Source organism: Artibeus jamaicensis, unplaced genomic scaffold, assembly GCF_021234435.1.
Source record: "Artibeus jamaicensis isolate MK-2021 breed Jamaican fruit bat unplaced genomic scaffold, CSHL_Jam_final contig_1715, whole genome shotgun sequence".
In the NCBI taxonomy this organism is placed as follows: domain Eukaryota; kingdom Metazoa; phylum Chordata; class Mammalia; order Chiroptera; family Phyllostomidae; genus Artibeus; species Artibeus jamaicensis.
In genome coordinates, this window is record NW_026521335.1 from 1,653,712 (window position 1) to 1,681,109 (window position 27,398).

Here is a 27,398-nt window from a genome sequence, read left to right on the forward strand (position 1 = left end):
CACTGTAAACATTTTTATACTCTAGGATGGAGTGGTGGGCTTTCCAGTTCTCATTTTCTGTGCTTCCTGCAACCTTATATGTGAAGTAAGCAGTTTACAACTTGGGATGCAGTGGATCAGCTTATATGTGGTACTCTGGAAAAACTCTTAATCTAGCATGCATGGGTGTGTATGTTTGTTTGTATGAGGAGTCCGGTGAGGAGTGAAGTACATCACTCTAAACAACTGTAAATGCCCTAAGGCAAGAACTGTGAATCCTCATTCTCTTCCTGGCAGAGTGGGCACTCAGAGAGTGGGAGAGGATTGATTGAGATAACAAATGTGGAGGCTGTGAATCCTTGTGTATGTTTGAGAAACTGAGTCACAGGTATCAGAAAGAAATGAGTGGAGAGGAGCAGAATCACATATGTAGGAACAACATCCCTTGAAATAAACAGAAATTAGCTGGTTAAGTCAGCAGTCTGAAAGCCAGGTTTAGGGGCAAGGCACTCAAGCTTAGAAAGTCAGTCAGAGTCAGAGTCAGAGAAGACAGGCACTAACTAGATTCCAGCGTGACTCACTGAGTTGTAAGGAGTTGTAAGAGGAGAGCCCTGCTCCAGCCCTGGATGCTCAAGCAACAGCCTCTGGGTGGCATTACACAACCTCCATTGCCAGCCCAGGAAAAGTCAGTGGGGAAAACCCCACACCCACCAAGGACCAGGATCTGAAGTCTCTGAATGATGCCCTTTCTCACCAACCTGTCTGTGAACAGGTCCTACTTCATGAGAAGAAGGAATGAAGTCATTGAATCAGAACACAACACACAGAGTCAGGAGTGAAATTGAAAGTGCATTTAATGGGGGCAAAACAGAGCTGATCCATCAGTTTTCACCTTAAGTTCCTCTTCAGATGAATTCTGAGCAGCTGAAAACTAAAGTTCTAAGGTACAAAGACTGTCAGCCTCATTCAGAAGCTCAGAGGCCCAGAGTGTTTGAGAAAGAAAGCTTTATGGCACATATTTTTAGGGTACAGATGAGTGAAGATTTTGACTATGGGTGACTGTGTGCTAGTTGCAAGGCAAATGGGGTAGTTAAGCAGAATGGGAGAGGGTATTCAGTATTCGGTGGTGGTGGCCTCAAGCGCATGGGCCACATTACTTCTGCTTGGTCTGTTGAACTGGTGCTGGAATGACTGCTGGCTCTGGGCATGGCTTCGGAACTTTAGGGTGGCAGGGCTCTGGCACCTTGGGGTGGCATGGCTCAGGAGCCTTTGGGTGGCAGGGCTCTGGCATCTTTGGGTGGCAGGGCTCAGGAGCCTTTGGGTGGCAGGGCTCTGGCACCTTTGGGTGGCATGGCTCAGGAGCCTTTGGGTGGCAGGGCTCTGGCACCTTTGGGTGGCATGGCTCAGGAGCCTTCGGGTGGCAGGGCTCTGGCATCTTGGGGTGGCATGGCTCAGGAACCTTGGTGTGGCACGGCTCCTTGGTTTGGGGGATACGTGGTTCCTGGGGTGGAGGTTGGCAGGGCTGTTTCACTTGCTGCTGCTGGAGCTGGGGGGGTGTGGTGCAAGGCTGCTTCTGCTGGTGGGAACTCATGCTTCAAAGAAGGCTGGACCTAGAGATCAGAATGGATGGTTTAAATAGGGATTAACTAGGGAAGAAGCCATGTTCAATGCCACTTCAGATCTCCTAAGAAGCAAAGGTTCTCCTTTCTCTCCCTACACCTTAATGATTTCTGAGCCTTTGAACAGGGGGAACAGAAAGGCAGTTGGTTCTGCTCCACTCAGGGCATCTCCCAGTGCTCTCTTTCCTCCTGGCACATCTTAAAACCCAATTAGCAAAACAACACAACTGCAGGCTCTTGGCAGAAATGTGAGAGCACAATATTGGGATCACATGGAAATGTGATATTTGAAAAAAACCCAGTAACTTCAGCACCCCACACATTTCTGATAATAGAATGATTTATCACCTATAAGATAATTACTGACTTTTCTAGAAACCCACATTATCCCCCTCTAGTGTCACTCACACCCTACTCTGCCTCAAATATTTCCCTCATTCTGTTTGTCCAGAAATACCCAGCCACCATGGATTACAGATCATCTCATATGATACCTTTGGGAGGAATTTCTAGAGTAAGTATTCTAGAAATCACTTCTATCCCCAAACTACCACAGCCCTTTACTTATCCTTGTTGCTTCATGCATGTGACTTTCTACATAGTATTTCATTTTCCTGCCCATTTTTTCTTTATAAATTGTAGTTTTGTGGAATAAATTCCCTGTTGTCTAAATTGTTTTTAGCAAATGATATGCCAACATAATAAATTCTCATAAAACAATTTGGTAAAAGAATACATTTCTCTGTGTTAAATTATGAATAAAGAAAGAATTATAATGTCACTGTAAGTTCTACTAAGTGTAAGTTAGCAGGACTTATCCTGCTGAGAGTCTTACACAATCCTCTTCTCTCTGGCAAGAACTGATGGGGCAGAATTGATAACATCTTAAGTCCTTTCAAGCTCAAACTATGAAAACTTTTAAAACCAAGCTATTTCTAGAGGCTATAACTCTGATAGTTGAATTTCAATAGTAGGGTAAAAGATAGCAAAAATAACAAGGGTTTTCAATAAAAATTAAAAAAACTTTCAGTGAATGGTAAAAAGTTCCAAGGAAAGAGACTCACCTGGTGTGCAGAGAAGAGTAGGCTGTGTGGTCACTCAGATCTGCTGTGGTGTCCCCAGACAACTGGCTTTTTATAGTGACTGATACCTCTCTCAAGGAAAGGAGATTTTTTTCAAACTGCTGTGTCTTAATTATTTGCTGCCAAACGTGATTCATCCCAGTCCCCTCATCTACCTGTTAGTTCAGTTTTTGTGATGAAGTCACCCACTCGACATATTTTTGGCACTTGCTGTCTGACAATGATGTCACCTAAGACTTATCCCCACTGAGGGTCCTTTGCACCCAAGTGTAGTGTTTACACAACACTTGGGTGCAAAGTGTAAGGGTGGTGTAGGACAACAGGTGAGAGGAGTAAGTCCTAGGGCTGCTGCAACCAGAAACAGCCCTGTTTCCTGGAGGCCTAATTCCTGTTTCCTAATCCTTGGCACTGACCGGGCTTGTTGAACTGTTTAGTATTGGAAGTGGATGTGGAGATAAAAAATTGTTTCTGATTTTCCTGGGAGGCCAAGGGCATGATTGTATGAACTTCCCCACGTGGTAAAATGTGAGGGCAATTTTGCCCTCAAGTGCCTCCATCCACCATGGATGAAAGTAAACAATACCAAGACATGATCTGCTTGGGGAGTAGAGGTGGGCAGTTTCTCAGAGGAAAAAGGCCAGGATCCCCTTCCTCCAGGGGCTTTTATTGGGTTGTGATACACAGGAATACAGGGCAGCAAGGATCAAACAGTAGATAACATTTCAAAGAAAGCTGAGGGCTTAGTCTGAGTCAGAGTCTGTCAGGAAGGGAGTTTTTCAGAAACTTTAGGGTTTCCTGCTCAGACCCTTAACATATGAATGAAAGCACTCTTAGCAAAGCAGGATTTTTTAGGAATTCTTTCTTATGTCAGATTTCCCCGGATCCAGATCTGCTCTAGCAAGGCAAGGAGCTGCACCTCTCCCCATCAGGTTTTCAGGCTTAAGTGGATTAGAGCCAGAGAGTGCTTCTTCCAGAGGACATGGGGACTCAGGCTATGTCATGTAGCCAGGGGGCAAGGGTCTATTGCTTGCTCTTTGTTGCAGCCCCCTGAGTCCTTCCATGATGGTCTCTCAAGTGATTGTGGCTGGCTTAGGTTGCCCCTTGCTGTGAGGAGTCTTACCCATCTCTGACTTCTGACCATGGTTTGGGGGCAGGGAGAGGAAACTGAGGCAGCCTTTGCTACCAGAGATAAGCTTTTGTCTCCTGTGGCTCGAATTCCAAAGGTCATTCGCTCATCCTTAGCCATGGGCGTAGTTACAATTCCTGAAACCAGGCAGAGTGGTCCCCAACACCGCACCCTTGGGCTGCTGCTATGGGACCTGCTGCAGAGTCTCAGGAATGTTCTGGATGGGCAGGACATATATTTCTTCACTGACTTCTGTATTTTTAAGATATTTTGATTAAAAGTTATAAAAAAGAAATAATATATCATATGTAATGTAGAAAACATAAAGCTTTTCAAAAATGAGTGCTAACAAAAAGCAGCCAGAAATAATCACTATTTATACAGGGGTGGGCAAAAGTAGGTTTATAATTGTTTGTATGGAAAAAGACATGCAGGTTATGATCATTACAATAGGTAGATAAACTCTGTGTTTTGTGTACTCACAACTGTGAAACTACTTTTGCCCACCCCTGTATTTTGGTGTGTTTAATGTCAGAATTTTTTATTTTCCATAAACTCATATGCTTTCATACACTTTAACAAAAGCACACAACATTGTAAATGTATTTAATGCCAGGGAATTATACACTTAAAATGATTAAAATGATAAATTTTATATCACAATAAGATACATATTTTTTAAAAATCAGGCTCCAAAGGATAGGAGTAACATTATTTTACATTTGTAATGGTAATGTATCATAGAGCTCATTTCCCCATTTAGGATCAGCCTATTTAATTGCGAGTGGCCTGAAGTTCTATCTAGACTCTTCTACTATTGAAACCAGCATGAAGCCATGTCACATGTGCAGAATGTATAGACCCAAGACGCATCATTTTTTCCTGCTGGTTTGACAACTACTCATCAACCTCGTCATGAGCTGTTGGAAAATTTCTGTCTTACAAGCTTCCAAATATGTGGAATTCTTGCTAAACTTACTTAGATTTCTTATTCCTGTCACCTGTCTTACACCTGGATATTATGGACCATGCATCCTAACATAAAGTGAGGTTAGTTCCTTAAGGACTACTGTAGCCCTTCTAAAAATTTATGATGTCTTCTCTACTGCTGGAAGCAGCTCTCTAATATCCCGACCCACTCAACACAGATCTACACCCTGCTGCTCCCCCGTGAAATCAACCAGACTAGGCTGCAGAAGAGAGTGAGAAGCAGGTGTCTGGAGAACTGGGCTCTGGGTATGATGCAAAATCAATTTCTGGGTTACTCTAATTAATGTTTTGGTTATCATTTTCTTTACTTGAAAAACAGAATGGCTGTACCAGATACTCTTAAGTCTCTTTTCTCACCTGATATTTTACAACTTAATGACCAGCTTTTCCCCAGCACTGTGGCTAATTACACACCTCACCTGGATCATATGCTCCTAATCGCTACCTGAAATTCACTTCTAGTTTTAAGTCACTGGATAAATCTGTATTTGTGGGTTAAATCAGTAAAGAAAACCAGAATGATTAGGTTCAAGTATGTAGCAGTGATGTTTTTGGGAATAAGCAGGGGCCTTGGGGGTAGGGCCCTCAGAATCAGAGGTAGTTTGGAGCAGTCACCATGGACTGAGGCATGACTCAATCCAGTGTCAGAGGAGCGCCCTGCTCCAGGTGTGACTGCCCAAAATGACAGGCTCTGGGTTTCATTACACAATAGCCATTGCCATTCTCGGGATGCCCCCTAAATGCAGTTACACACACACTCATGGGAATACACTGTACCAGGACAAATAGATGACGTCTGCACCAACTCATTTCTGATTACAGGCCCTACTCATGATGGAATAGCAGTGAATGGGGCAGAGTCACTCAATGACACATACAGTCAGGAGTGAACTTAGAAGTGATTTAATGGAGGCAGAGCAGGAAACATGCATTTCTTCCCATTTATATTTCCTCTTCAGATGAACCCTGAGCAGCTGAAGACTCACAGAACCACTAAGACTCCTGCTTAATGTAGAGGCTCAGGGGACCTCTAAAGTGAATATAAGGAAGGCTCCATAGCAAATGTTTTTAGATGCAAGTAAGAATGTGACTCAGGGTGAAAATATACTGATTATAAAATCTACAGACAATAAATACACAGAAGCAGAAGGAAAGAAGGGGTTCAGCATCCAGTGGTCAGCTCAAGGACATGGCTATGGACCACATTACTTCTGCTTCATCTTCTCCTGGGATGGGCTTGTGGAAATAGTTGGGATGTATGGTTTGGAAACTTAGGGTGACTCAGCTCTTGTACCTTGGTGTGGCCAGGCTGAGAAATGTTGGTGTGGCACGGCTCCTTGGTTATGGGAACAAATGTTTCTTAGGGTGGAGGCTGGCAGGGCTGTTTCACTTGTTTCTGCTGGTGGGAACTTATGCTTTAAAGGAGGCTGGACCTAGAGACAGAAAAGTTGACTCAGTGGTTTGGCGAAACAAAGAAAAGGACAAACTTAATGATAACTATGTCTCATTTAATGTCTCTTCATAGGCAAGATACTTCCTTCTCTTTCTTTCTGTTTCCCTGAATTTAAGATAAATGGAAACTTTGGTGATTCCTGTGCACTTTCAATAAAAGAAGCTTAAAGATGCTTTATTCTGCTCCACATGTGTGCATGCTTTCTGGAAGGCTTTCTATCCTATTGCTGCTTCCCCACATGCTCACCCACCAAGGCTGTCCTCCCAGAGACTCTGTCAGATCCAAGTCACCTTCCTCCTTTGCCACAGCATAGTACCTGCCTTGCCCTCTCTAGAAATCACTTTCTGTGAAGTATGTTTGCAAATTACTCTCATGTTTTATGTTCTATAGATCATAGGGTCATAGGGTCATGAAGTAAAGAATTTAACTTTTGATCATCAAATTATCTAGTTCAATGCATTTGATATCAAAATTCTTAATAAAATTAGAGTAATAATTAAAATGTCACTAAAAGTACCCCAGACATAATAGCTAGTTCATATCCTCCTGGCAACTTTATAGCTATCTTTACAGAAATTATTTTCTTTTTCTGAACCAATTTCCACAGGTGTACTCTAAATGGGAAGTACAAATTATGTACTTTAGTACCCTTAAGCACAAACTGCAAACACATTTTAGATATATTGTTATAATGTTAAGAGATCCCAAATAAAATGCCATTGGGTGAATAGTTCCAAGTAGGGAGTCTAACTTGGTGTACAGAAAAGTTTGATCTGTAGGTCAGTGGAAAATCTTTGCCAGCTGAATTTTCATCAGAAAACGTGTCCTACCTTTAAAAAGTTGGAGTTTTAGATTTAATGCTAGCTTACTTCCAGCATTTGTAATAAAAATCTCTGGCTTAACTTTTTTTTGAGACTTAGTGTTTGATAATGATGTCATCTGGGCCTGTCCCCACTGTCCATCCTTTGTGTTGAGTTAGTGTAGCTATGAACAACAAAGAGGCTTTCTGGATGGTTATGAATTAAATCAAGGGGAACTTCCGAGATTCTGGGAATAGAAAAACCATGCCTCTTTGACAAGACCCTAATCTTTAGCTCAGATGAATTATTTTGAACATTTTAGTTTCCTAAGTGGATGGGGAGATTAACAAAAGGCATTACGTTTTTTTCTGGGAATTGATGCAGATGGTGACAATAAGTGACCCATCTGATTTTCATCTGTCAGTGGATCTGAGATTGGGAGAGGAAAGGAAAGGCTAAAATTCGTTCTTTAAAAATGAGTTGTTTTGACTTTGGAGGAAGCCTCAAGATGTCATGTGAACCAGGGATAGCAGATGTCACTGGGGATGGACCATCAGGATTGATTGCATGTGTCAGAACTGATGTTACAGCCCTGAAGAACCTGCCTCTCATGAAGTCTCTCTTTTCTGGGGGCAACACAGAAACAAGAGAGCTCTGAGCCCCTGATTTCACATGCCAGCCATGTCCTCTGATCATGGTAAGAAGAAACGGAAGTCACTAACCCCGAATTGAGTTGAACACGCAGTCTCTTACTAGGCATTGCCCTTGGGAAATTCAAATAACCTTAAAACTCAGATATGTGGATAGTTCCTCCCTTTCCATTGCTTTATCATGTAGGTAAAACTAAACATCACTCAATCACTCAGAGATTCCAGACATTGAGAAGGATGATGATAAGAAGAATTTAGCCCCTAGTGCTTTTTTTTTTCCCCATTTATGTATGAGAAAAAAGGAAGCAAGCATATAGGAAATATATACTGGATGATCAAAGGAATGTGCTATGGCAGGATTTGAGGAATCAGTGATATCTGTGTTCTTACTTTCCTGTGTGCAAGCACGTCATAGTTTTCAAAGCTCAGTACATTTATTTCTATTTTTGTTTTTTAATGACAGCATTATTTATTTTATTTACTTTCCTCCAGTTTATTAAGTTATAAGTTATATTCTATTATAAGTTATATAATAGAATTTAAATTGTACATTTTTACTGTGTATACCATGATGCTTTCATATATATACATATTGTGAAATAATTCTCACAAACACATTCATCACCTCACATAGTTAATTTTTTTTATGTGTGTGTGCTAAGAACACTTATGATCTACTTTCTTAGCAAATTTCAAGTATACATTGCAGTGTTATTAACTAGATAGAATCATGTAATCTGTACTTGCCTAGGAGAATATGGGCAGAAGTGATGAAGATCACCTCTGGCCTTGTTAATTAGGAACAAAATTTTCTTATCTACACCCCAAATTCCTGGTTCTCATAGCATTGTGGTATATTTCGAGAGACTCTGGAAGATGATAGAATTACACATGGCAGAGACAGAGTCCCTGTGTGACTGGGTAGAATAGAACTCCCTTTACAGTCCAAATTCAATATCATAGATGCATAAATTAAACTTCTGTTGCCCTAAGCTACTGAAGTCTTGGGCTTTTTAGTGAATCATTTATCTTACTGTAAGTAATATATAAAACATTATATATATAATTATTATCTTTCTTCTAGGGCAATGACTACTTATAATTGGTACAAGGGCCTAAATAAGTGAGCCAAAAAGGTGATAGAAATTTTAGGTTTAATGTTTTTTATTTTTTATTTATTTTTATTTACTTATTTTTTTGGTTTAATGTTTTTTAAAGAGAATTTAGTATTTCTTAAATGATGTTAGTTAGAACCAAATAAAATTTTTTTACACTAGTATGGAAGAAATAGAAATATATTTAATAATTTATATAGAACAGTATTCATGATATTTTATAGATGGACATAATTATATATTATGTTTATACTTCCCTCTCAGAAGATTAATGAAGGTTGGGTTCTCCTACCTGCCCTCATGATCACCACCTCGTAGATGGGAGAATGGACAATATCCAACTTGTGGGCCTCAGTGAAGCTGAGGACATGTAACCCTGCCCTCAGGAAGCTCTCTGTCTTCTGGGAGATGAAGACCTCTCTGGGTATTTCATGTACAAACAGGACAGAGAAGGTTGTTTGCAGTTCTGAGTACTGCTGCTTTAGATGTGGAGAGAGCAGAATGGGGTGGAAAGGATGAGGCTTAAGGCCTCAGCAGTAGGCAGGAGTGATCTGGATTCAGAGTGAGGTTCAGAATGTTTCCTTCAAACCCATGGAATGATTTGGTGAAGGTATAAAGTGCTTAGCATCTCAGGAGACATTAGATAAACTCCCACTATTTGATAGCTGGTGGGCTGAATTCTGAGTCTACAGCCCAGAACAAGAGGACTTCTGCCCTCAGGATGCTTACAGTGTGAAGTCAGATGTGATCCAATAACCACCAATGTCATGGTACAGGACACAAAGGGCATCTGGTGAAAGCAGCAGCCTGCCTGACAACTGTATCTGCAAATGTGTCAAGGGCCTGGTGGCCTAATAAGATCCAAAGTCCAGACAGGCCACTGGGTTCCAGGGAAGTGTGGGTGGCAGGAGTGGGGAGTAGTGTAGAATATAGAGCATTACAGAGAACAGACAGAAGAGAGGGGAGGAAATTAAGTTGAGGATTGGCAAAGAATAGCTGAAGAAAATGGTTGACATTAACATCCAATAATGACAATTTTCTAAGTCAGAAATATGGAAGTACAGGAAAGTCCTTGAATCAATTTCTGTGTCAACCAGAAAGATTTATTCAGGAATTATAGAGGTCATAGTTCTGGTAGGACTTAGGAAAGTGGAGATAAGGAAAAAAACCATAAAGAGATACTAACTTGTTGGCACAAGTTGACATGAACAATTAGACTGTGGACCTGAAGTTTGCCAAACTGTTCATAGTTTGGACTGAAAGTTCTTCACCTAGAAGTAGTAACAACTCTCAAAATAGTTATCCCAATAGGGTACAGTTTTGCCAAGTCACAAAGGAGGAAAGGGACTGAAGCAACACAGGAGCTGAGACAAGAAGAAGATAACTTGTCATTTACTTCTTAGATGATTTCAGTTGTCAGTCAGTGGATAGGATCTGGGGCCCTTGAGCTGTGAGTGTGAGTGGAGTAGTTGGAACATCCATTGTCCTTACCAGAAGATCAAGAAATGAGATGGAGCTGTGTAGAGAAAAGAGACACATGGGCTGCCCCACCAGGGTGTGGAATCCCCCACCCTTAGATTGCTGCTATGGAATCTGCTGCAGAGCCTCAGGAATTTTGTATGGGCAGAACTTATATTTTACTAGTCAGCAGCATTTTCACTGATTTCTGTATTTTCTAATATAATGAATAAAAGTTATACAGAAATCAAATAACATTTATATAATGCGTAAATGGAAGACAAAGCTATATAAATAACGAACACTAATGAATAAGCATACAGAACTAGCCATAGTTACAGGTTGCTTCATTTAATGTCAGGATATTTTTTTCTATAAACACACACAAATGCATACCTTATTGAAAAGATGTCTTTTACTTAAATTGTTTAGTGTCTACTCTTTTTTCCTCTTCCAAGGATATGCTTATTGAACCCACAACCTAGGAATATGACATGACTGGGGATTGAACCTGTGATCTTTTCTTGAACAGGATGATGTTCAATCAACTGAGCCACTTAGCCACAAAAGCAGGTACTAGATGCTTTTGTAATAATATAATCTGAACATTTCCCAATAAGACATCATTTTCCTACAACAATCTTGTTAATGGGTGCTGTATAACCCTAACATATAGTTATTGAACCCATTATCTATTGATATGCACTTACATGTTATCAACTTTTTGATACTGGATAGAATGCTGAAATTTATCCTTGTGTATAAAATATTTGTATACGATCATAAATATTTCATAAAAATAAATTTCCAGAATAAAATGATAGTTCAAGAATAAGGTAGAACTTTATACCTTTTGATTCATTCCTGCCAAACTCTTCTTTAAGATGCTTAAACCATATTCATACCCTTTGTGTATTATGAAGCCCATTTCTTCATTAAGAGTTAACCCCTTTAATTATAAATGGCCTGGATATATTATTAAATATTTTTACAAAAGAAACCAGCAGAATAATGAAGTCACTTCAAATGTGCATACTGTACAGACCCTGGAAACATAATTTGACTATTCATCATTTTGTAATAACCTGTCGGACAGTTTCTGTCTTAAAGTTTCCAAATATTTTTTAGCTTTTGCCAACACTATTTGGAGTGCTTTTGTGTCCCTCAGATACCACCTGACACCTGCCTCACTTTATGTGGTGTTAGACACCATGAATCTCTTGCAGGAAAGGGGGTATACTTCCAGGGACCACTACAGTTATTCTGATGTTTTCTGTTTGCTTCACTGATTTGGGAACAAGCTCCCTAAAATCCAAGACCCATTCAACAAAAACCTGCAAACCTGATAGTCATCCTTGGAAACAAAAGCAGGCTGAAGGAGAAAATGATGATCTAGAAATCTGGAAACCTGGGCTCTGGATGTCATTTGAAAACAATTTCTGGTTGATCTCACTTTGTCTTCTTCTCCTTTCTGAATACCAGTTTTTTATCTGGAAACACAGGGACTATGCAAGGTGCTATTTAACTCTCATTACACCCCTGACATTTTATAGCTCAACAACCTGTTCACTGTCATTGAACTATAAACAACGGTGAATTGCCAGTTACTGCTGGTTACCACCTCACTTGGATCACACATTCCTCCTCCTAATCTCTTCTTCAGACTCACCTCAGTTTTCTAATCACTGAATAGGCAGGCTTCTGTGTTTCATTTTGGGAGAGACATTATTTGGAGTGTTTGCTTGTGGCTGTATATGTACATGTTTGTGTGAGGATGTGAATACTGTATCTCCCAGAAAAGACTACTGATTCTCCAAGGAAAGGCACTGTGTATCCTCCTCACCCTTGTACAGGATAGGTGGAGGCAAAAAGAACATTGTCTGAGCTAATGAGAGCAAGGCTTATGTGGATAATTAGGAGAATGTGTGTGAACTTAAATGAATGTGCTTCATTGTGAGCATGGGACTGTATGTATTCATTTTCTGGAAGGTGAAATGAGTGAAGAAAACCAGAATAATTAGGTTCGAGTGTGTAGCAGTGATGTTTTAATGGGACTAAGCAGGAGCCTTGGGGACAGGGCCCTTAGGATCAGAGGTGGCTTGGAGCAGGCACCATGGAACTGAGGCATGACTCAGCCCAGTGTCAGAGGAGTGCCCTGCTCCAGGTGTGACTGCCCGAAGTGACAGGCTCTGGGTTCCCTTACACAATAGCCATGGCCATTTTCAGGATGCCCCACATGAAATCACACACTCACACGTTCTTGAAGCACACAGTACCAGGACAGATCAATGATGTCTACACCAACTGCTTTCTGATTACAGGCCCTACTCATGACAGACCAGGAAGGGACAGATATAGCAAATGACATAAGTAGTCAAAAGTGGTGTTAAATTCATTTAATGGTGGCAGAGCAGAAACAGGCATTCTTCTCAATCAGATCAACTCTTCAGATGAGACCTGAGCAACTTAGGACCAGCAAAGCCACTTAGGCCTTCAGCATAATTCAAAGGCTCAGAGGACCCTTCAGAGTGATCAGCAAAAGCCTCATAGAAAATATATATTAAAATGCAGTTAAGAGAGAGATTCTGATAGATGGTGAGAACATACTGATGACAAGATAATTACAACACAGAAGCAGAAGGGAAGAAGGTGTTCAGCATTTGGTGGCTCTTCAAGGGCATGGCTGTTACCATATTAATTATGCTTGGTCTTCTGCTGGGATGGGCCTGGAATAACTATTGGAGAATATGGCTCAGGGATCTTAGGCTGGTCAGGCTGAGGGACCTGAGGGTGAACTGGCTCTGGAAGCTTCCTGTGGCCAGGTTGTGGATCCTTGGTTTGGCCAGGTTGTTGATCCTTGGTGTGGCCAGGTTGAGGAACCTTGGTTTGGTCAGGTTGTGGGTGCTTGGGATGGCCAGGCTGAGGGACCTGAGGGTGAACAGGCTCGGGAACCTTGGTGTGGTCATGTTGAGGATCCTTGATGTGGCCAGGCTGCTGAGGAACCTTGTTGTGGCCAGGTTGTTGATCCTTGGTGTGGCCAGGCTGTGGATCCTTGGTGTGGCCAGGCTGAGGAACCTTGATTTGGTGAGGTTGTGGATCCTTGGTGTGGCCATGATGTTGATCCTTGATGTGGCCATGTTTTTGATCCTTGGTGTGGCCATGTTGTTGATCCTTAGTGTGGCCAGGTTGTTGATCCTTAGTGTGGCCAGGTTGAGGAACCTTGATTTGGTCAGGTTGTGGATCCTCGGTGTGGCCATGATGTTGATCCTTGATGTGGCCATGTTGTTGATCCTTGGTGTGGCCATGTTGTTGATCCTTAGTGTGGCCAGGTTGTTGATCCTTAGTGTGGCCAGGTTGAGGAACCTTGATTTGGTCAGGTTGTGGATCCTCGGTGTGGCCATGATGTTGATCCTTGATGTGGCCATGTTGTTGATCATTGGTTTGGCCATGTTGTTGATGCTTTGTGTGGCCATGTTGTTGATCGTTGGTTTGGCCAGGGTGTGGATGCTTGTTGTGGCCAGGCTGAGGAACCTTGATTTGGTCAGGTTGTGGATCCTTGGTGTGGCCATGTTGTTGATGCTTGGGGTGGCCAGGCTGATGGACCTTAGTGTTAGGCCAGGAACCTTGGTGTGGTCATGTTGAGGGTCCTTGATGTGGTCATGTTGAGGATCCTTGTTGTGGCCAGGCTGAGGAATCTTGTGACTAGGTTGTTGATCCTTGGTGTGGCCATGTTGTTGATGCTTTGTGTGGCCATGTTGTTGATCGTTGGTTTGGCCGGGGTGTGGATGCTTGGTGTGGCCAGGCTGAGGAACCTTGATTTGGTCAGGTTGTGGATCCTTGGTTTGGCCAGGTTGTGGATGCTTGGGGTGACCAGGCTGAGGGACCTGAGGGTTAACAGGCTCAGGAACCTTGGTGTGGTCATGTTGAGGGTCCTTGATGTGGCCAGGCTGAGGAATCTTGTTGTGGCCAGGTTGTTGATCCTTGGTGTGGCCATGTTGTTGATGCTTTGTGTGGCCATGTTGTTGATCGTTGGTTTGGCCAGGGTGTGGATGCTTGTTGTGGCCAGGCTGAGGAACCTTGATTTGGTCAGCTTGTGGATCCTTGGTTTGGCCAGGTTGTGGATGCTTGGGGTGACCAGGCTGAGGGACCTGAGGGTTAACAGGCTCAGGAACCTTGGTGTGGTCATGTTGAGGGTCCTTGATGTGGTCATGTTGAGGATCCTTGTTGTGGCCAGGCTGAGGAATCTTGTTGTGGCCAGGTTGTTGATCCTTGGTTTGGCCAGGTTGTGGATGTTTGGGGTAACCAGGCTGAGGGACCTGAGGGTCAACTGGCTCAAGAACTTTGGTGTGGTTATGTTGAGGATCCTTGATGTGACCAGGCTGAGAAATCTTGTTGAGGCCAGGTTGTTGATCCTTGGTGTGGCCAGGTTGAGGAACCTTGATTTGGTCAGGTTGTGGATGCTTGGGGTGGCCAGGCTGAGGGACCTGAGGGTGAACAGGTTCGGGAACCTTGGTATGGTCATGTTGTGGATCGTTGGTGTGACCAGGCTGTGGATCCTTGGTGTGGCATGGCTCTTTGGGAGCAAATGGTTCTTGATGTGGAGGCTGTTGGGGATGTTTCACCTGCTGCTGCTGAAGCTGGGGAGCTGAGATGTTGTATTGCTTCTGCTGGTAGGAACTCATGCTTCAAAGGAGGCTGGACCTAGAGACTGAAAAGTTTACCAGGAAGTTTGTTGAAACAAGGAGTAAGACAAACTTAACAATAAATATCTCATTTCATGTCCCTACAGATGTGACCAACTGTCTTCTTTTCCTTTCTGTTTCTCTGAATTTAAGGTTAATGGAAACTTCTTTGATTCCTGTGCACATTCAAGAAAAGAAACTTAAATGTACTTTATTTGTGCCACATAGAGTGGATTGCTGATCTAGCCTTCCTTTCTGTTTGGTCATTCTGCAACCCTACAAGAGCAACACAACACAATGCCCATCTCAGGATTCACTGAATCTCCAGGTTGTTAATAACTTGGAAAGGGCATAAGGTCAGAAGTCTCAAGTCTATTCTCTCAAGTCCACCACATAGCTCTCATAGGAAAGCTGCTTGGGAACTTGCCCTGAGCCCACATGAGTCCACCTCTGGTGCTCTGTTCACATCATTCTCCATGTGCATGCTTTCTGGAAGGCTTTCCATCCTTTCTCTTCTTCCATACAGGCTCACCCACCATGGCTCTCCTCCCAGACACTCTCTGCCAGATTCAAGTCACCTTCCTCCTTTGCCACAGCACAAGTACCTGCCTTGTCCTCTCTCTTAATCATTTCCCATGGATTATGCTTGCAAATTACTCCCACATTTTAAGATCTCTGATGGATGGCATCATGAAGCAAAGGAAAGCCTATGTTTTGAGCACACAGATTGCCAGTGCAGTGCCTCAATATATCAAATTTTGAGTAATGATTAGAAGAAGTAATAAAAGTCACTGTAGGACTTTTAGTCACTTATCTGGACTTGGTAGTCCCTATCTTGTAACTGAGCAAGTCATCATTACAGAAACCATTCTTTATAGGTACAATCTGAGGGGAGAGTCAAAAAGATCTGTAATGTCACCTTAACCACAAATCATGATTGCATTTAATATAAATATATATTTTTTAGCATGATGGAGAGAGTCCAGCAAATAAAATAGGATTAGACAAATATTAAGAAATCACAAGTAGAGAGACTCACCTGGTGCAGAGAAAAGTCCAAGCTGTCTCGTCTTCAGGTCTTGTGAAGAGTCTCTGGCAAGCTGGCTTTTTATACAGAATATGAGCCTTGCCTTAAGGAAGTGTAATTGTTTGGGGCCACTCTATTTTTATTCTAGCTTTTGTAATGAGAATCTCTGGATTGACATGTTTGGGCACTTAGTCTTTGACAAAAGTGTCATGTGCCACTGTCCATCCTTTGTGGGGCCAAGCCCAGGTGATCCTTAGTTTGCTGTGGAGTGTAGGATTCCTGGGTGGTGATGAGTAAATCAGGAGGAAGCTCTGGGCTCTGAAACCAGAAATAAGTATGTTTCCTAGACAGAACCCTAATCTTTAGCTCAGATTAGTTCTATTGAGCATTTTAATTTCTAAGTGGCTGTGGAGATGAATAATAGGCACTACTGGTTCTTCTGGGATGCCCTGAAGGACAGTAAGTGAATCAGTAAGTGACAATAAGTGAATCATGTGATATTCCAGTTCTATATCCAGGTCTGGGAGAGGAAAGGAGAGGCTTAAATGCTTGCTTTGCAAATGAATTGTTTTCAGTTTGGTGAGAGCCTTAAGTCACCATGTAGACCCAGGATAGCATACAGATGTCACTGGTGAATAAGAGTCAGGATTCACTGGATCTTTTCAAAAAAGTGCAGAGTCCTGAAGTCTTTGCCTGTCACGGATTCTCCTTTTTTTTCATACACCAGCAATATCTTCTGATCATATTAAGAAAAAGCAGAAGACGTTAACCAGAAGTTGACTTTCACACAAAATCTCTTACTAGGCATTGCCCTTGGGAAATTAAAACGTCCTTAGAACTCAAATATGTGGATGTCTCCTCCCTTCCCACTGCTCTACCCCTGTGTTACCATCCATCAACATAAGCCTCAGGCATAGCCACTGCTGTGAACTACTGCCACCAGTTCCCAAAATCGAGTTGTATTTCATCCCTCCCTGTTTGGTAGGTGCTCAGTCAGTGGGCAATTGCTAAAAGAAGGAGGAATTCAGATTGTATCTCACAGTGCCTATATTGACACCTATGTCCCCTAAAGCAAAAGTCCCCAAACTCCTGGCCATGATTTAGTATCAGTCAGCACCTGTTAGGAATGGGGTCGTGCAGCAGGAGGTGAGACTGAATGTAATGTTCTTGAATAATACTGAAGCCATTATCCTCATTCTGGTCTGTTAAAAAAATGGTCTTAAATGGAACTGGTCCCTGGTGCCAAAAAGGTTGAGGACCACTACCTTAAAGCCTGTCTCTGTCTTGTGGGCAAACATTGTTTAATCCACCATGCTTATTATTGCCATTGGGTATTAACAACCTGAGTGAAGTTAGGATACATGTTTTGTACCTCCAAATGTTGGAGCCCTTATATTAGGTTGAGATGAGTGGTAGTCACATCTACTTGTAATTTAGTCTGGGTATACCATACAGACTTCTGTATCCTTTTTTGTTTCAAGGTAGGGTAATTCTCTAGGGTTAATTTGAATCCACTGTGATATGCCTACTTCTTTAAATCCCAGTAAAAACCCAAGGTCATTTCCTATTCTGCTTAATAGCTTCCATCCATAAAAAGAAAGTGATATTTTTACTACTGTATCTTGTCTATTATAACCAGGAAGTGTTCTAAGTCTTAGATCATCAAGGTTTATAGTCACACATTGATCGTTCACCCCGGAGTTGTACACCACATTTTTAGAAAGCCCTGTTCCCCTTTCTGAGAATAGTAGTTCCCAGAAATTTCATCTGAAATAATATCTTTTGTAGTAGATACATCCTGAAAAAAACATAGTCAAATATTCTGACATATTGCTAGAGTTCCTTTTAGTCATTACTAATTGGTGCAGTTCATCATCGCGTTGTATGAGTAAATGTTTTTTCAGAATAATGCTACTCAGGTTTTATTTATTATTTATTTTATTTTTTAATTTTTCATTTAATTATTTTTCAACTACAGTATTTTGTCTTTTACTCCCATCCCAGCCCCCACCCAGTGCCCCCACCTCCCTCCCGTTTCTACCCCCCGTAGTTTTGTCCATGTATCCTTTATACTAGTTCCTCTAAATCCCTCCCCTTTTCTCCCTGAAATTCCCTCCCCTCTCCCTTCTGGGCACCGTCCCCCTGTTCTCTATTTCAGTGTCAGTGTTTGTTTTGTTGTTTAGCTTCCTGTTAAAGGTGAGATAATATGGTATTTGTCTTTCACTAGCTGGCTTATTTCACTCAGCATAATGCTTTCCAGTTCCATCCAAGCTGTTTCAAAGGATAGGAGCTCCTTCTTTCTTTCTGCTGCATAGAATTTCATTGTGTAAATGTACCATAATTTTTTGATCCATTCATTTACTGATGGCTATCCAGGTTGCTTCCAACTCTTGGCTATTGTAAATTGTGCTGCTATGAACATTGGTGTGCATAGATTCTTTTGGATTGGTGTTTTAGGGTTCTTAGGATATAATCCCAGCAGTGGAATTGCTGGGTCAAAAGGCAGGTCCATTTTTAGTTTTCTGAGAAAATTCCATACTGTTTTCCATAATGGTTGTACCAGTCTGCATTCCCACCAACAGTGAACTAGGGACCCCTTTTCCATACAACCTCTCCAACATTTGTTGTTTGTTGCTTTGTTTATGATAGCCATTCCGACTGGTGTAAAGTGGTATCTTATTGTGGTTTTAATTTGCATCTCTCTGATGGCTAGCGATATTGAGCATCTCTTCATGTGTCTCTGGATGTTCTGTATGTCCTCCTTGGAGAAGTGTCTGTTCAAGTACTTTTCCCATTTTCTAATTGGGTTGGGTGTCTTCTTAGAGTGGAGTCATGTAAGTTCTTTGTATATTTTGGAGATTAAACCCTTGTCTGAGGTATCATTGGCAATTATGTTTTCCCATACAGTTGGTTCTCTTTTTATTTTAATATTACTTTCTTTAGCCATGCAGAAGCTTTTTATTTTGATGAGATCCCATTTCTTTATTTTTTCCTTTATGTCTCTTGCTCTAGGGGACATATCAGTAAAAAAGTTGCTGCATGAAATATCTGAGATTTTCTCGCCAATGTTCTACTCTAGGACTTTAATGGTTTCACAGCTTATATTTAGGTCTTTTATCCACCTTGAACTTATTTTGGTGTATGGTGTAAGTTGGTGCTCGAGTTTCATTTTTTTGCACATAGTTGTCCAGTTCTCCACACCATTTGTTGAAGGGGCTATTTGTAGTCCATTTTATGTTACTCTCCCCTTTGTCAAATATTAATTGACTGTAGAGAGTTGGGTTTATTTCTGAGCTTTCTGTTCTGTTCCATTGGTCTATGTGCCTGTTTTTATGCCAGTACCAGGCTGTTTTGATTACAGTGGCCTTGTGATACAATTTGATATCAGGTATTGTGATTCCTCCTACTTTGTTCTTCTTTTTCAAAATTGCAGCAGCTATTCGGGGTCATTTATGGTTCCATATAAATTTTTGAATTGTTTGTTCTATGTCTGTGAAATATGCCATTGGTACTTTAATAGGGATTGCATTGAATCTGTAAATTGCTTCGGGTAGTATGAACATTTTGATGTTAATTCTTCCAATCCATGAACAGGGTATATGTTTCCATTTGTTTGTGTCTTCCTTGATTTCTTTCTTCAGTGCTGTGTAGTTTTCTGCATACAGGTCTTTTACTTCCTTGGTTAGGTTTATTCCCAGATATTTTATTATTTTTTTCACTATATCTAATGGGATTTTTTTTCTTGATTTCTGCTTCTGCTGATTTATTGTTAGTATACGAAAATGCCTTAGATTTCTGGATACTGACTTTGTAACCCTCTGTTTTACCAAATTGATTTATTAGTTCGAGCAGTTTTTGAGTAGAGTCTATAGGAATTTCCATGTACACTATCATGTCATCTGCAAACTTGACAGTTTAGTCTCCTTCTTTCCAATTTGGATGCCTTTTATTTTCTTTTCTTGTCTAATCACCATGGCTAAAACTTCCAGTACTATACTGAATAGAAGTGGTGAAAGTGGACATCCTTGTCTTGTTCCTGATCTTAGTGGAGAAGATTTTAATTTTTGCCCATATAGTATGATGTTGGCTGTAGGCCTCTCATATAAGACCTTTATTATATTGAGGAATGCTCCCTCTATTCCCACTTTGCTGAATGTTTTCATCAAAAATGGGTGTTGTATCTTTTTTTTAAACTTTTTTAAATTGATTATGCCATTACATGTGCTCTATTCCCCCCTCCATTCCCCTCCACCCTGCATACACCTCCCCCACCATTTCCCCCCCCCCCCCCCCCCCCCTTTAGTTCATGAACACGTGTCTCAAATTCTTTAGATTCTGTATTTCCCCTACTATTCTTACCCTCCCCCCTATCTATTTTCTATCTACTGTCTATGCTACTTATTTTCTGTACCTTCTCCCCCCCTTCTCCTCCTCCCACTCCCCTGTTGCTAACCCTCCATGAGATCTTCATTTCTATGGTTCTGCTCCTGATCTAGCTGTCCTCTTAGTTCGCTTTTGTTTTAGGTGTGGTTCTTAATAACTGTGAGTTTGCTGTCCTTTCACTGTTCATCTTTTTTATCTTCTTTTTCTTAGGTAAGTCCCTTTAACATTTCATATAATAAGGGCTTGGTGATGATGAACTCCTTGAATTTGATCTTATCTGAGAAGCATTTTATCTGTCCTTCCATTCTAAATGAAAGTTTTGCTGGGTAGAGCAATCTTGGTTATAGATCTTTGGATTTCATGACTTGGAATACTTCTTTCCAGCCCCTTCTTGCCTGTAAGGTCTCTTTTGAGAAATCCGCTGACAGTCTGATGGGAACTCCTTTGTAGGTGACTGTCCCCTTAGCTCTTGCTGCCTCTAGGATTCTCTCTTTCATTTTAATCTCGGCTAATGTAATTATGATGTGCCTTGGTGTGTTTCTTCTTGAGTCCAACTTCTTTGGGACTCTCTGAGCTTCCTGGATTTCTTGGAAGTCTATTTCCTTTGCCATCTTGGGGAAATTCTCCTTTATTATTTGTTCAAATAAGTTTTCCACTGGTGGCTGTTCCTTTCCCCCCTTCTGGTACCCCTATAATTCGGATGTTGGAACGTTTAACGATGTCCTGGAGGTTCCTAAGCTTCTCCTCATTTTTCTGAATTCTTATTTCTTCATTCCTTTCTGTTTGATCATTTTTTTCTTCCTTCTGGTCCACTCCCTTGATTTGAGTCCCAATTTTCTTTCCATTACTATTGGTATTCTTTGTATCACCATTCATTTCAATTAGTTTAGCTTCCATATGTTTCTAAAATTTGTGACTAAAATCCACCAGTTCTGTAAGGATCCTGATAATCAGTGTTTTGAACTGTGCATCTGAAAGACTGGCTATTTCTTCATCACTTAGGTCTATCAGTTCTGGACTCTGAGTTGTCCTAGAGCCATTTTTGGTCTATTCGTGCTGTTAAGTGAGCGGAGCGAAGCCTTCGTTGTTTACCAGGACGGGGAGACCCAGGTCGCTGGTTTGTGACGCTGTGTGTGGGGGCGTGGTCAGAGAGGGAGCAATGGCGGTCCCCTCCGCTAGCCCAGCGCATCCAGTCACTCCACACTGGGGCTTGTTTATCCGATCGGAATTGTGCGAGCCTGCTGCCCCGCGCCAGCTTCCCTTCTCACTGGTTTCTCCACACGTAAATGTGCGCGACCGACCGACCCACCGAGCCTCTTCCCTGTGTGCTCGCGATCAGCGCCCTCGGTTGCCGCCCGCGCGCACCGCGCACCACCCAGGGAATTTTTTCTTGCTAACCTGCTCCGCTGCTGGCCTCGCTCCTCATACCAGTCCAGCTGAGTATCTAGTTGTCCTTTGGACTCCGTATTGTTGATTTTTCGTGTGGCCTGGTTGTGACTGCTGTTAAAAATAGTTGTTCTTAGATTTGGTTGTGCACAGAGGCGAGGTCGTTCCTCCACCTATGTCTCCATCTTGGCGGAAGTCCTGGGTGTTGTATCTTATCAAAAGCTTTTTCTGTGTCTCTTGATATGATCATGTGATTTTTTCTTTGCTTTTGTTTATGTGATGTATTACACTTACTGATTTGCGAACATTGAACCATCCTTGCATCCCTGGGATAAATCCTGCTTGGTCATGGTGTATGATCTTTTTAATGTATTGTTGGATGCGATTTGTTTAAAAAATTATACTTAACCTTAAAAGTTTCCAAGAGCAGGTATGGTTTCAACAAACAAATGTCATCATCCTCTTGGACATCTGGTGTAATTCTGCTAAGAGACAGCCTCATCCTTTATTTTTTAGTATCTTTCAAGGAACTAATGCAATGTTGGATTTCGTTCTTTGCGTGTACCATTTGTTAATTTTTGCCCTTAGTGACTATCTCTCTTTCTCTTCATTTGTCAGTGACTTTAACCCCAACATTTCAACCTCTGGAAGGGTTAAGTTCGCCTATTGTGGTAATCTAGATTGCCAAGAGTGTTACTGGTCTACCAAGTTCCTTCTCCTCAGTTCATTCCCATTCAGAGTAGGGTTATATAGGGTTCATTCAGAGTAGGGTTACATAGGTAGGGAATTAGTGGATTAGTTCAAACACTAGGTTATACAGCCAAACGCACCATCAACCTTGATTTTAACAGATGGACTGTGTGAAAGCACAGTCCATTCCAGAGAGTGAATCAAATGTCTGTCTTGGGACAAACAAAAGCTGTATGTACTCAGGCCAGAAGGATGCTGCTACTTCCAGCAAAATGTACAGACCTCACTGCAAACTCTGGTTTTGGCTTGGGGTGACATTCCAAATGATGTGCCCCTTGATTCTTAGAACATATTCATGTAGCTTCAGGCCAGTGTCAAGTAGCATGGCCCAAAATGGAGTTTTATAAAAGGCTGGTGAAATGGCCCAGCAAATAAGGGGGGTATACCATAGTCAGCACCCAACCAGATGGTTTGGAAATGTCAGGAGAAAGATACACAAAGAAGGGAGTTTGGACAACCTTGTATTGTTCGGAATGTATATGTAGGAAGAGCATGGGGCAAAAGCCTTGACTGAGTGTATGAGACTCTAATGAGTATTATTTACAGTTAGAACTGGGCAGATTAGGAAGGACTAGAGTAGAAGTGTTAATTATATGAGGCCTATGTGTCAAATCACCCAGGCAGTCCCTGAATTGATCAGTCTGCTTCAGCTTTTATTTCTTCCTTTGTGAACAGGGGCTGGGAAGGAGGAAGGTGATCTGTGAAAAAGGAAAGGATGTTTTCCAGGTGCCATTTCCATAAATGTTACAGGCTCAGAGCAAAGGTCCTATCCAGGCTCAGAGGAGAGAGGACAGTAAACAACAGTTCCCTATGACTGCCATGGGTTCAAGGAGGAGGAGTGGTCAGGGTTGGTGATTTGCAAACAGTGTGGGGTTCTAACTTTCCTCTGTAACTCCTCTGTGAAGTCAGATTTCTGTATAAAAACTTACATGTAAGCAGCCAATTAATAAATCATGTGATCCTTGTACATAAAAGTGTGTGCTAACTTGGATTTTCTCTTATTAGATACTCATATTGGTCTTATTCTACAAAATCTCAGTGTACCTCTTAGACCTCCTTCCAAATACCTTTTGTAGAGAAGCAGGGATGAATGGAGGGAAAAGCTGAGAAGAGACAGGAGCAGAATTCTGTCCTCTACTTGTCCTCTGTTGCCTGAGATTCTTTGGTATTAGCTTTCCACAAGGTCTGTTGAACCATTTATCTCCATCGACACCCTTTGGACTTCTCAGTCTGCAAGAGCAATTTCCTCAGAGTGAAGTGTATTAAGGGATGCCTCTTTGAGTGCCCAGAAATTACCCCTGTAATCCTCAGGTCTTGTGATTTTGAGATATTTGGTCCTATGGAGAAAAGATTACCAGTTAAGTGTGTATTAGAGTCATATGTAAGCATCCTTTGCAGACATTAAAAGGATTTACCCGGGATATGTTTTATTAGCAGACATCATTTCTAATATGGTAGGAGTTTTATTAATTGATAAATATTGACATAATTTTTACTATACAAATATTTTAGCCAACATTTATTACAATAATTTCAAATTATGTCAAAGATATCATTTCATAGAATTTTTTTACATGAGGCTAAACAAATTTTTTTAGTAAGTTGTTATAACACAACACAGGAAAACTTCAATAAAAATTTCCAAGCTTTTATAGAAGAACTTCCTGTTCATAGCTTGTCTTAAGACATCCTAAGCATTCACAAATGTGGCCATGGAGCTTAATGAGCAAAGAAGAGCCATAGGCATAGGACACAGAGACCAGTAGGCAAGGGGTTGCTTTCCAGATAGCAGAATCATGGGAAGGGTAGGCCTTATAATGTCTGTAGGTGGGATTCCAGATTTTCCATTAACCAGTGGCTTCCATTTTTCTCACGTGGAAGTTTTCATTGCTGTTTTTCTGCCCTGTTCCATGTCAACACATAGCATTGGTGATGGGGGTGGATGCAGCTTATTTCTTTTTTATGTCATAATTTTGTGGTCTGGGAAGACTTGATCCATGAGTACCTGATGGGTAAGACTAAAGATCACTCAGAGATTCCAGATATTGAGGAGGAGGATGATAAGAGGACTTTAGTCCCTTGTGCTGATTTCTTCAGGAGGAGATATGCTATAGGCATGAGAAAAAGAGAAGCAGCCCTGGCTGGTGTGGCTCAATGATTGAATGCCAGCCTGTGAATCAGAGTGTTTCTGGTTTGATTCCCAGTCAGGGCACATGCCTGGGTTGCTGGCCAGGTCCCCAGTAGGGCTGTGGGAGAGGCAACCCCGCATTGATGTTTCTTGCTCTCTCTTTCTCCCTCCTTTCTCCTGTCTAAAACAGAAACAAATAAAACCTTTTAAAAAATCTCAAGAGAATTTAAAAAAAGAAGCAAGTATATACAAACTACACACTTGATGATCAAAAGTGTGTGTTATGGCAGGATTTGAAGGATCAGAGATATCTGTGTTCTCACTTTCCTGGGTGTAAGCATGACATAGTTTTTGAAGCTCAGTGCATTTATTTCTATTTTTGTTTTTTTAATGGCAGCATTATTTATTTATTTCCCTCCAGTATATTGAGGTATAATTGATGAATAAAAATTGTGTATATTTAATGTGTACAATATGATGGTTCGATATGCATACACATTGTGAAGTGATTGTCACATACACTTTCACCACCTCAGCTTTGTATGTGTATGTGCTGAGAACACTTATGATCTATTCTCTTAGGAAATTTCAAGTATACTTTACAGTGCCATTAAAGAGATGAGGTCATGTAATTTGTACTTGCCTAGTAGAATATGGCTGGAAGCAATACAGATGACCTCTGGGTCTAATTAATTAGAATCAAGATTTTCTTCTCTTTACCCAAACTTTCCAGGTCCATATGTCATTGCTGTACAGGGAGACTCTGGAGGACAATGGAAATACAGATGGCAGAGATCCTGAGTCCCCAAGTGCCTGGGTGGAAGAGAAAGGCTTGGCAATTTCAATTCAATATGATAGGTGCATAAATTAAACTTCTGTTGTCCATTCCACTGAGATCTTGGACTTTTCATGGAATCATCTATCTTACTATAAGCAATGTCTAAAATATTATTACATATTATTTTTATCATTTTATCTTTTTCATAGGCAATGATTACTTATAATTGGAACAAGGACTTAAATAAGAGGGCCTAATAAGACCCAAAGGCCAGGCAGGCCACTGAGTTCCAGGAAAGTGTGTGTAGCAGCTATAAGGAGGGGTGTAGAATATAGAGCATGATAGACAACTGAAAGAAGAGAAGGGAGAGAATTGAGAAAATTATGTTAACAATTGGCAAAGAGTAATGGATGAAAGTGGTTGATTTAAACATCCAATCATGACGATTTTCTAAGTCAGTAATATGAAGATACAGGGATGTCCCTGAGTCAATTTCTATCTGAAGTAAAAATACTTTTTTACAGGAATTATGGAGGTCATATTTCTGGTAGGTCTTCAGAAAATGAAGGTATGGAAAACAAGAAAGAACCATAAAGAAAAACTAACTTATCATCGCAAGTTGACATGAACACTCAGGCTTTGGAAGGGTTAAGTGGGTTGAAGTTTGCCAAACTATGCATAGAAGTTCTTCACACAGAAACAGTACCAACTTTCTAAGTGGCTATCCCAGTGGGGGGAGCATTTGCCAAGTCACAGAGGAGGAGTGAAACTGAGGCATGACAAAGCACTGAGACAAGAATGGGACACAACTCCTCACTCACCCCTTACTTAATTGGCTTCAGCTAGTCAGTAGGCAGGACTTGAGGCCCTTGGGTTATGAGTGTGTGGACAGTGGGAATATCCAATGCCCCTACCAGATTATTGAAAATTAGAGTTGGTATATATGAAGAGAAGAGAGGCATGGGAGAGAGCTCTTAGAAAATGAACACTGATATATAAGCAGAAGAAAGCATCAGTTTCAGTTTGCTTTGTATAGTGTGATGATATTTTTTCTATAAACCCTTACATATGCATACACTATTGAAAAGATGCTTTTGCTTGTATTGTTTAGTATCTCCTTTTGTAATAGTGTAATCTCAACATTTCCCAATAAGACATCCTTCTCCTCCAACAATCATTTTAATGGCTGCAGTATTATCCTAACACTTAGACATCTGATCAGTTATTGAATCTACTGTCTATTCATATGCACTTAAGTGTATCAATTCTTTGATATTGGATACAATGCTGAAACAAATATCCTTGTGTAGAAAATATTTGTATGCATGCATCTTAGGTGCCCATCAGTAAATGAGTGGGTCAAAAAACCATGGTATATTTACACAAAAGAATACTACACAGTAGAAAGAAAGAAGGAGCTCCTACCCCTCACAACAGCCTAGATGGAACTAGAGAGCATTATGCTAAGTGAAGTAAGTCAGGCAGTGAAAGACACATAGCATGTGACCTCACCTGTAAGTGGAACCTAATCAATAAAACAACAAGCAAGAAAAAATATAACCATAGACATTGAATAAAGAACCAATTGACAGTAACCAAAAGGGATGGGGAGAGGGGAAATGGGGAAAAGAGGGAAAGGGTTGTCAAGGAACATATATAAAGGGCCCATGAAGAAAATGAAATGGGAGAAGAATTGAAGGTGAGAGGTGGGGGAAAGTGGTGACAGAAAAATGGAGACAATGGTACTCGAACAAAAATAAATTCAAAAGTAAAAAAATAAAACTAAAATATCAATAAACATGTTTGAATATTTCCTAAAAATAAATTTGTATAATATAATGATGGTTCAAGAGTAAGGTAGAACTTTGTAACTTTTGATTCTTTTCCTGCCAAACTCTTCTTTAGGATGTTTAAACTACATTCAAAGAGTGTGTGTCCTTTTTTTTTTTTTTAAGATTTTATTTATTTATCTTTAGAGGGGAAGGAGAGAGG

At 41.0% G+C, this 27,398-nt stretch overlaps 3 protein-coding genes across 3 annotated transcripts; all 3 read right to left on the bottom strand.

Annotated features, from left to right (window-relative positions):
* Positions 1-815: 815 nt before the first annotated feature.
* Positions 816-2,729, bottom strand: SPRR1B (small proline rich protein 1B). The gene is made up of 2 exons (XM_037166992.2): positions 2,663-2,729; positions 816-1,589 (listed from the first exon to the last, which is right to left on the bottom strand). Exon 2 carries the CDS (start codon positions 1,568-1,570, stop codon positions 1,133-1,135), a length of 438 nt encoding a protein of 145 aa, XP_037022887.2. The 5' UTR covers positions 1,571-1,589; positions 2,663-2,729; the 3' UTR covers positions 816-1,132.
* A 9,924-nt stretch (positions 2,730-12,653) lies between these two features.
* Positions 12,654-13,841, bottom strand: LOC128628125 (cornifin-B-like). The gene is made up of 2 exons (XM_053670029.1): positions 13,527-13,841; positions 12,654-13,443 (listed from the first exon to the last, which is right to left on the bottom strand). Exons 1-2 carry the CDS (start codon positions 13,839-13,841, stop codon positions 12,967-12,969), a joined length of 792 nt encoding a protein of 263 aa, XP_053526004.1. The 3' UTR covers positions 12,654-12,966.
* Positions 13,842-13,882: 41 nt separating this feature from the next.
* LOC128628126 (uncharacterized) lies at positions 13,883-16,051 on the bottom strand. Its single transcript, XM_053670031.1, has 2 exons — positions 15,994-16,051; positions 13,883-14,980 (listed from the first exon to the last, which is right to left on the bottom strand). Exon 2 carries the CDS (start codon positions 14,792-14,794, stop codon positions 13,883-13,885), a length of 912 nt encoding a protein of 303 aa, XP_053526006.1. The 5' UTR covers positions 14,795-14,980; positions 15,994-16,051.
* Between the last annotated feature and the right edge of the window lie 11,347 nt (positions 16,052-27,398).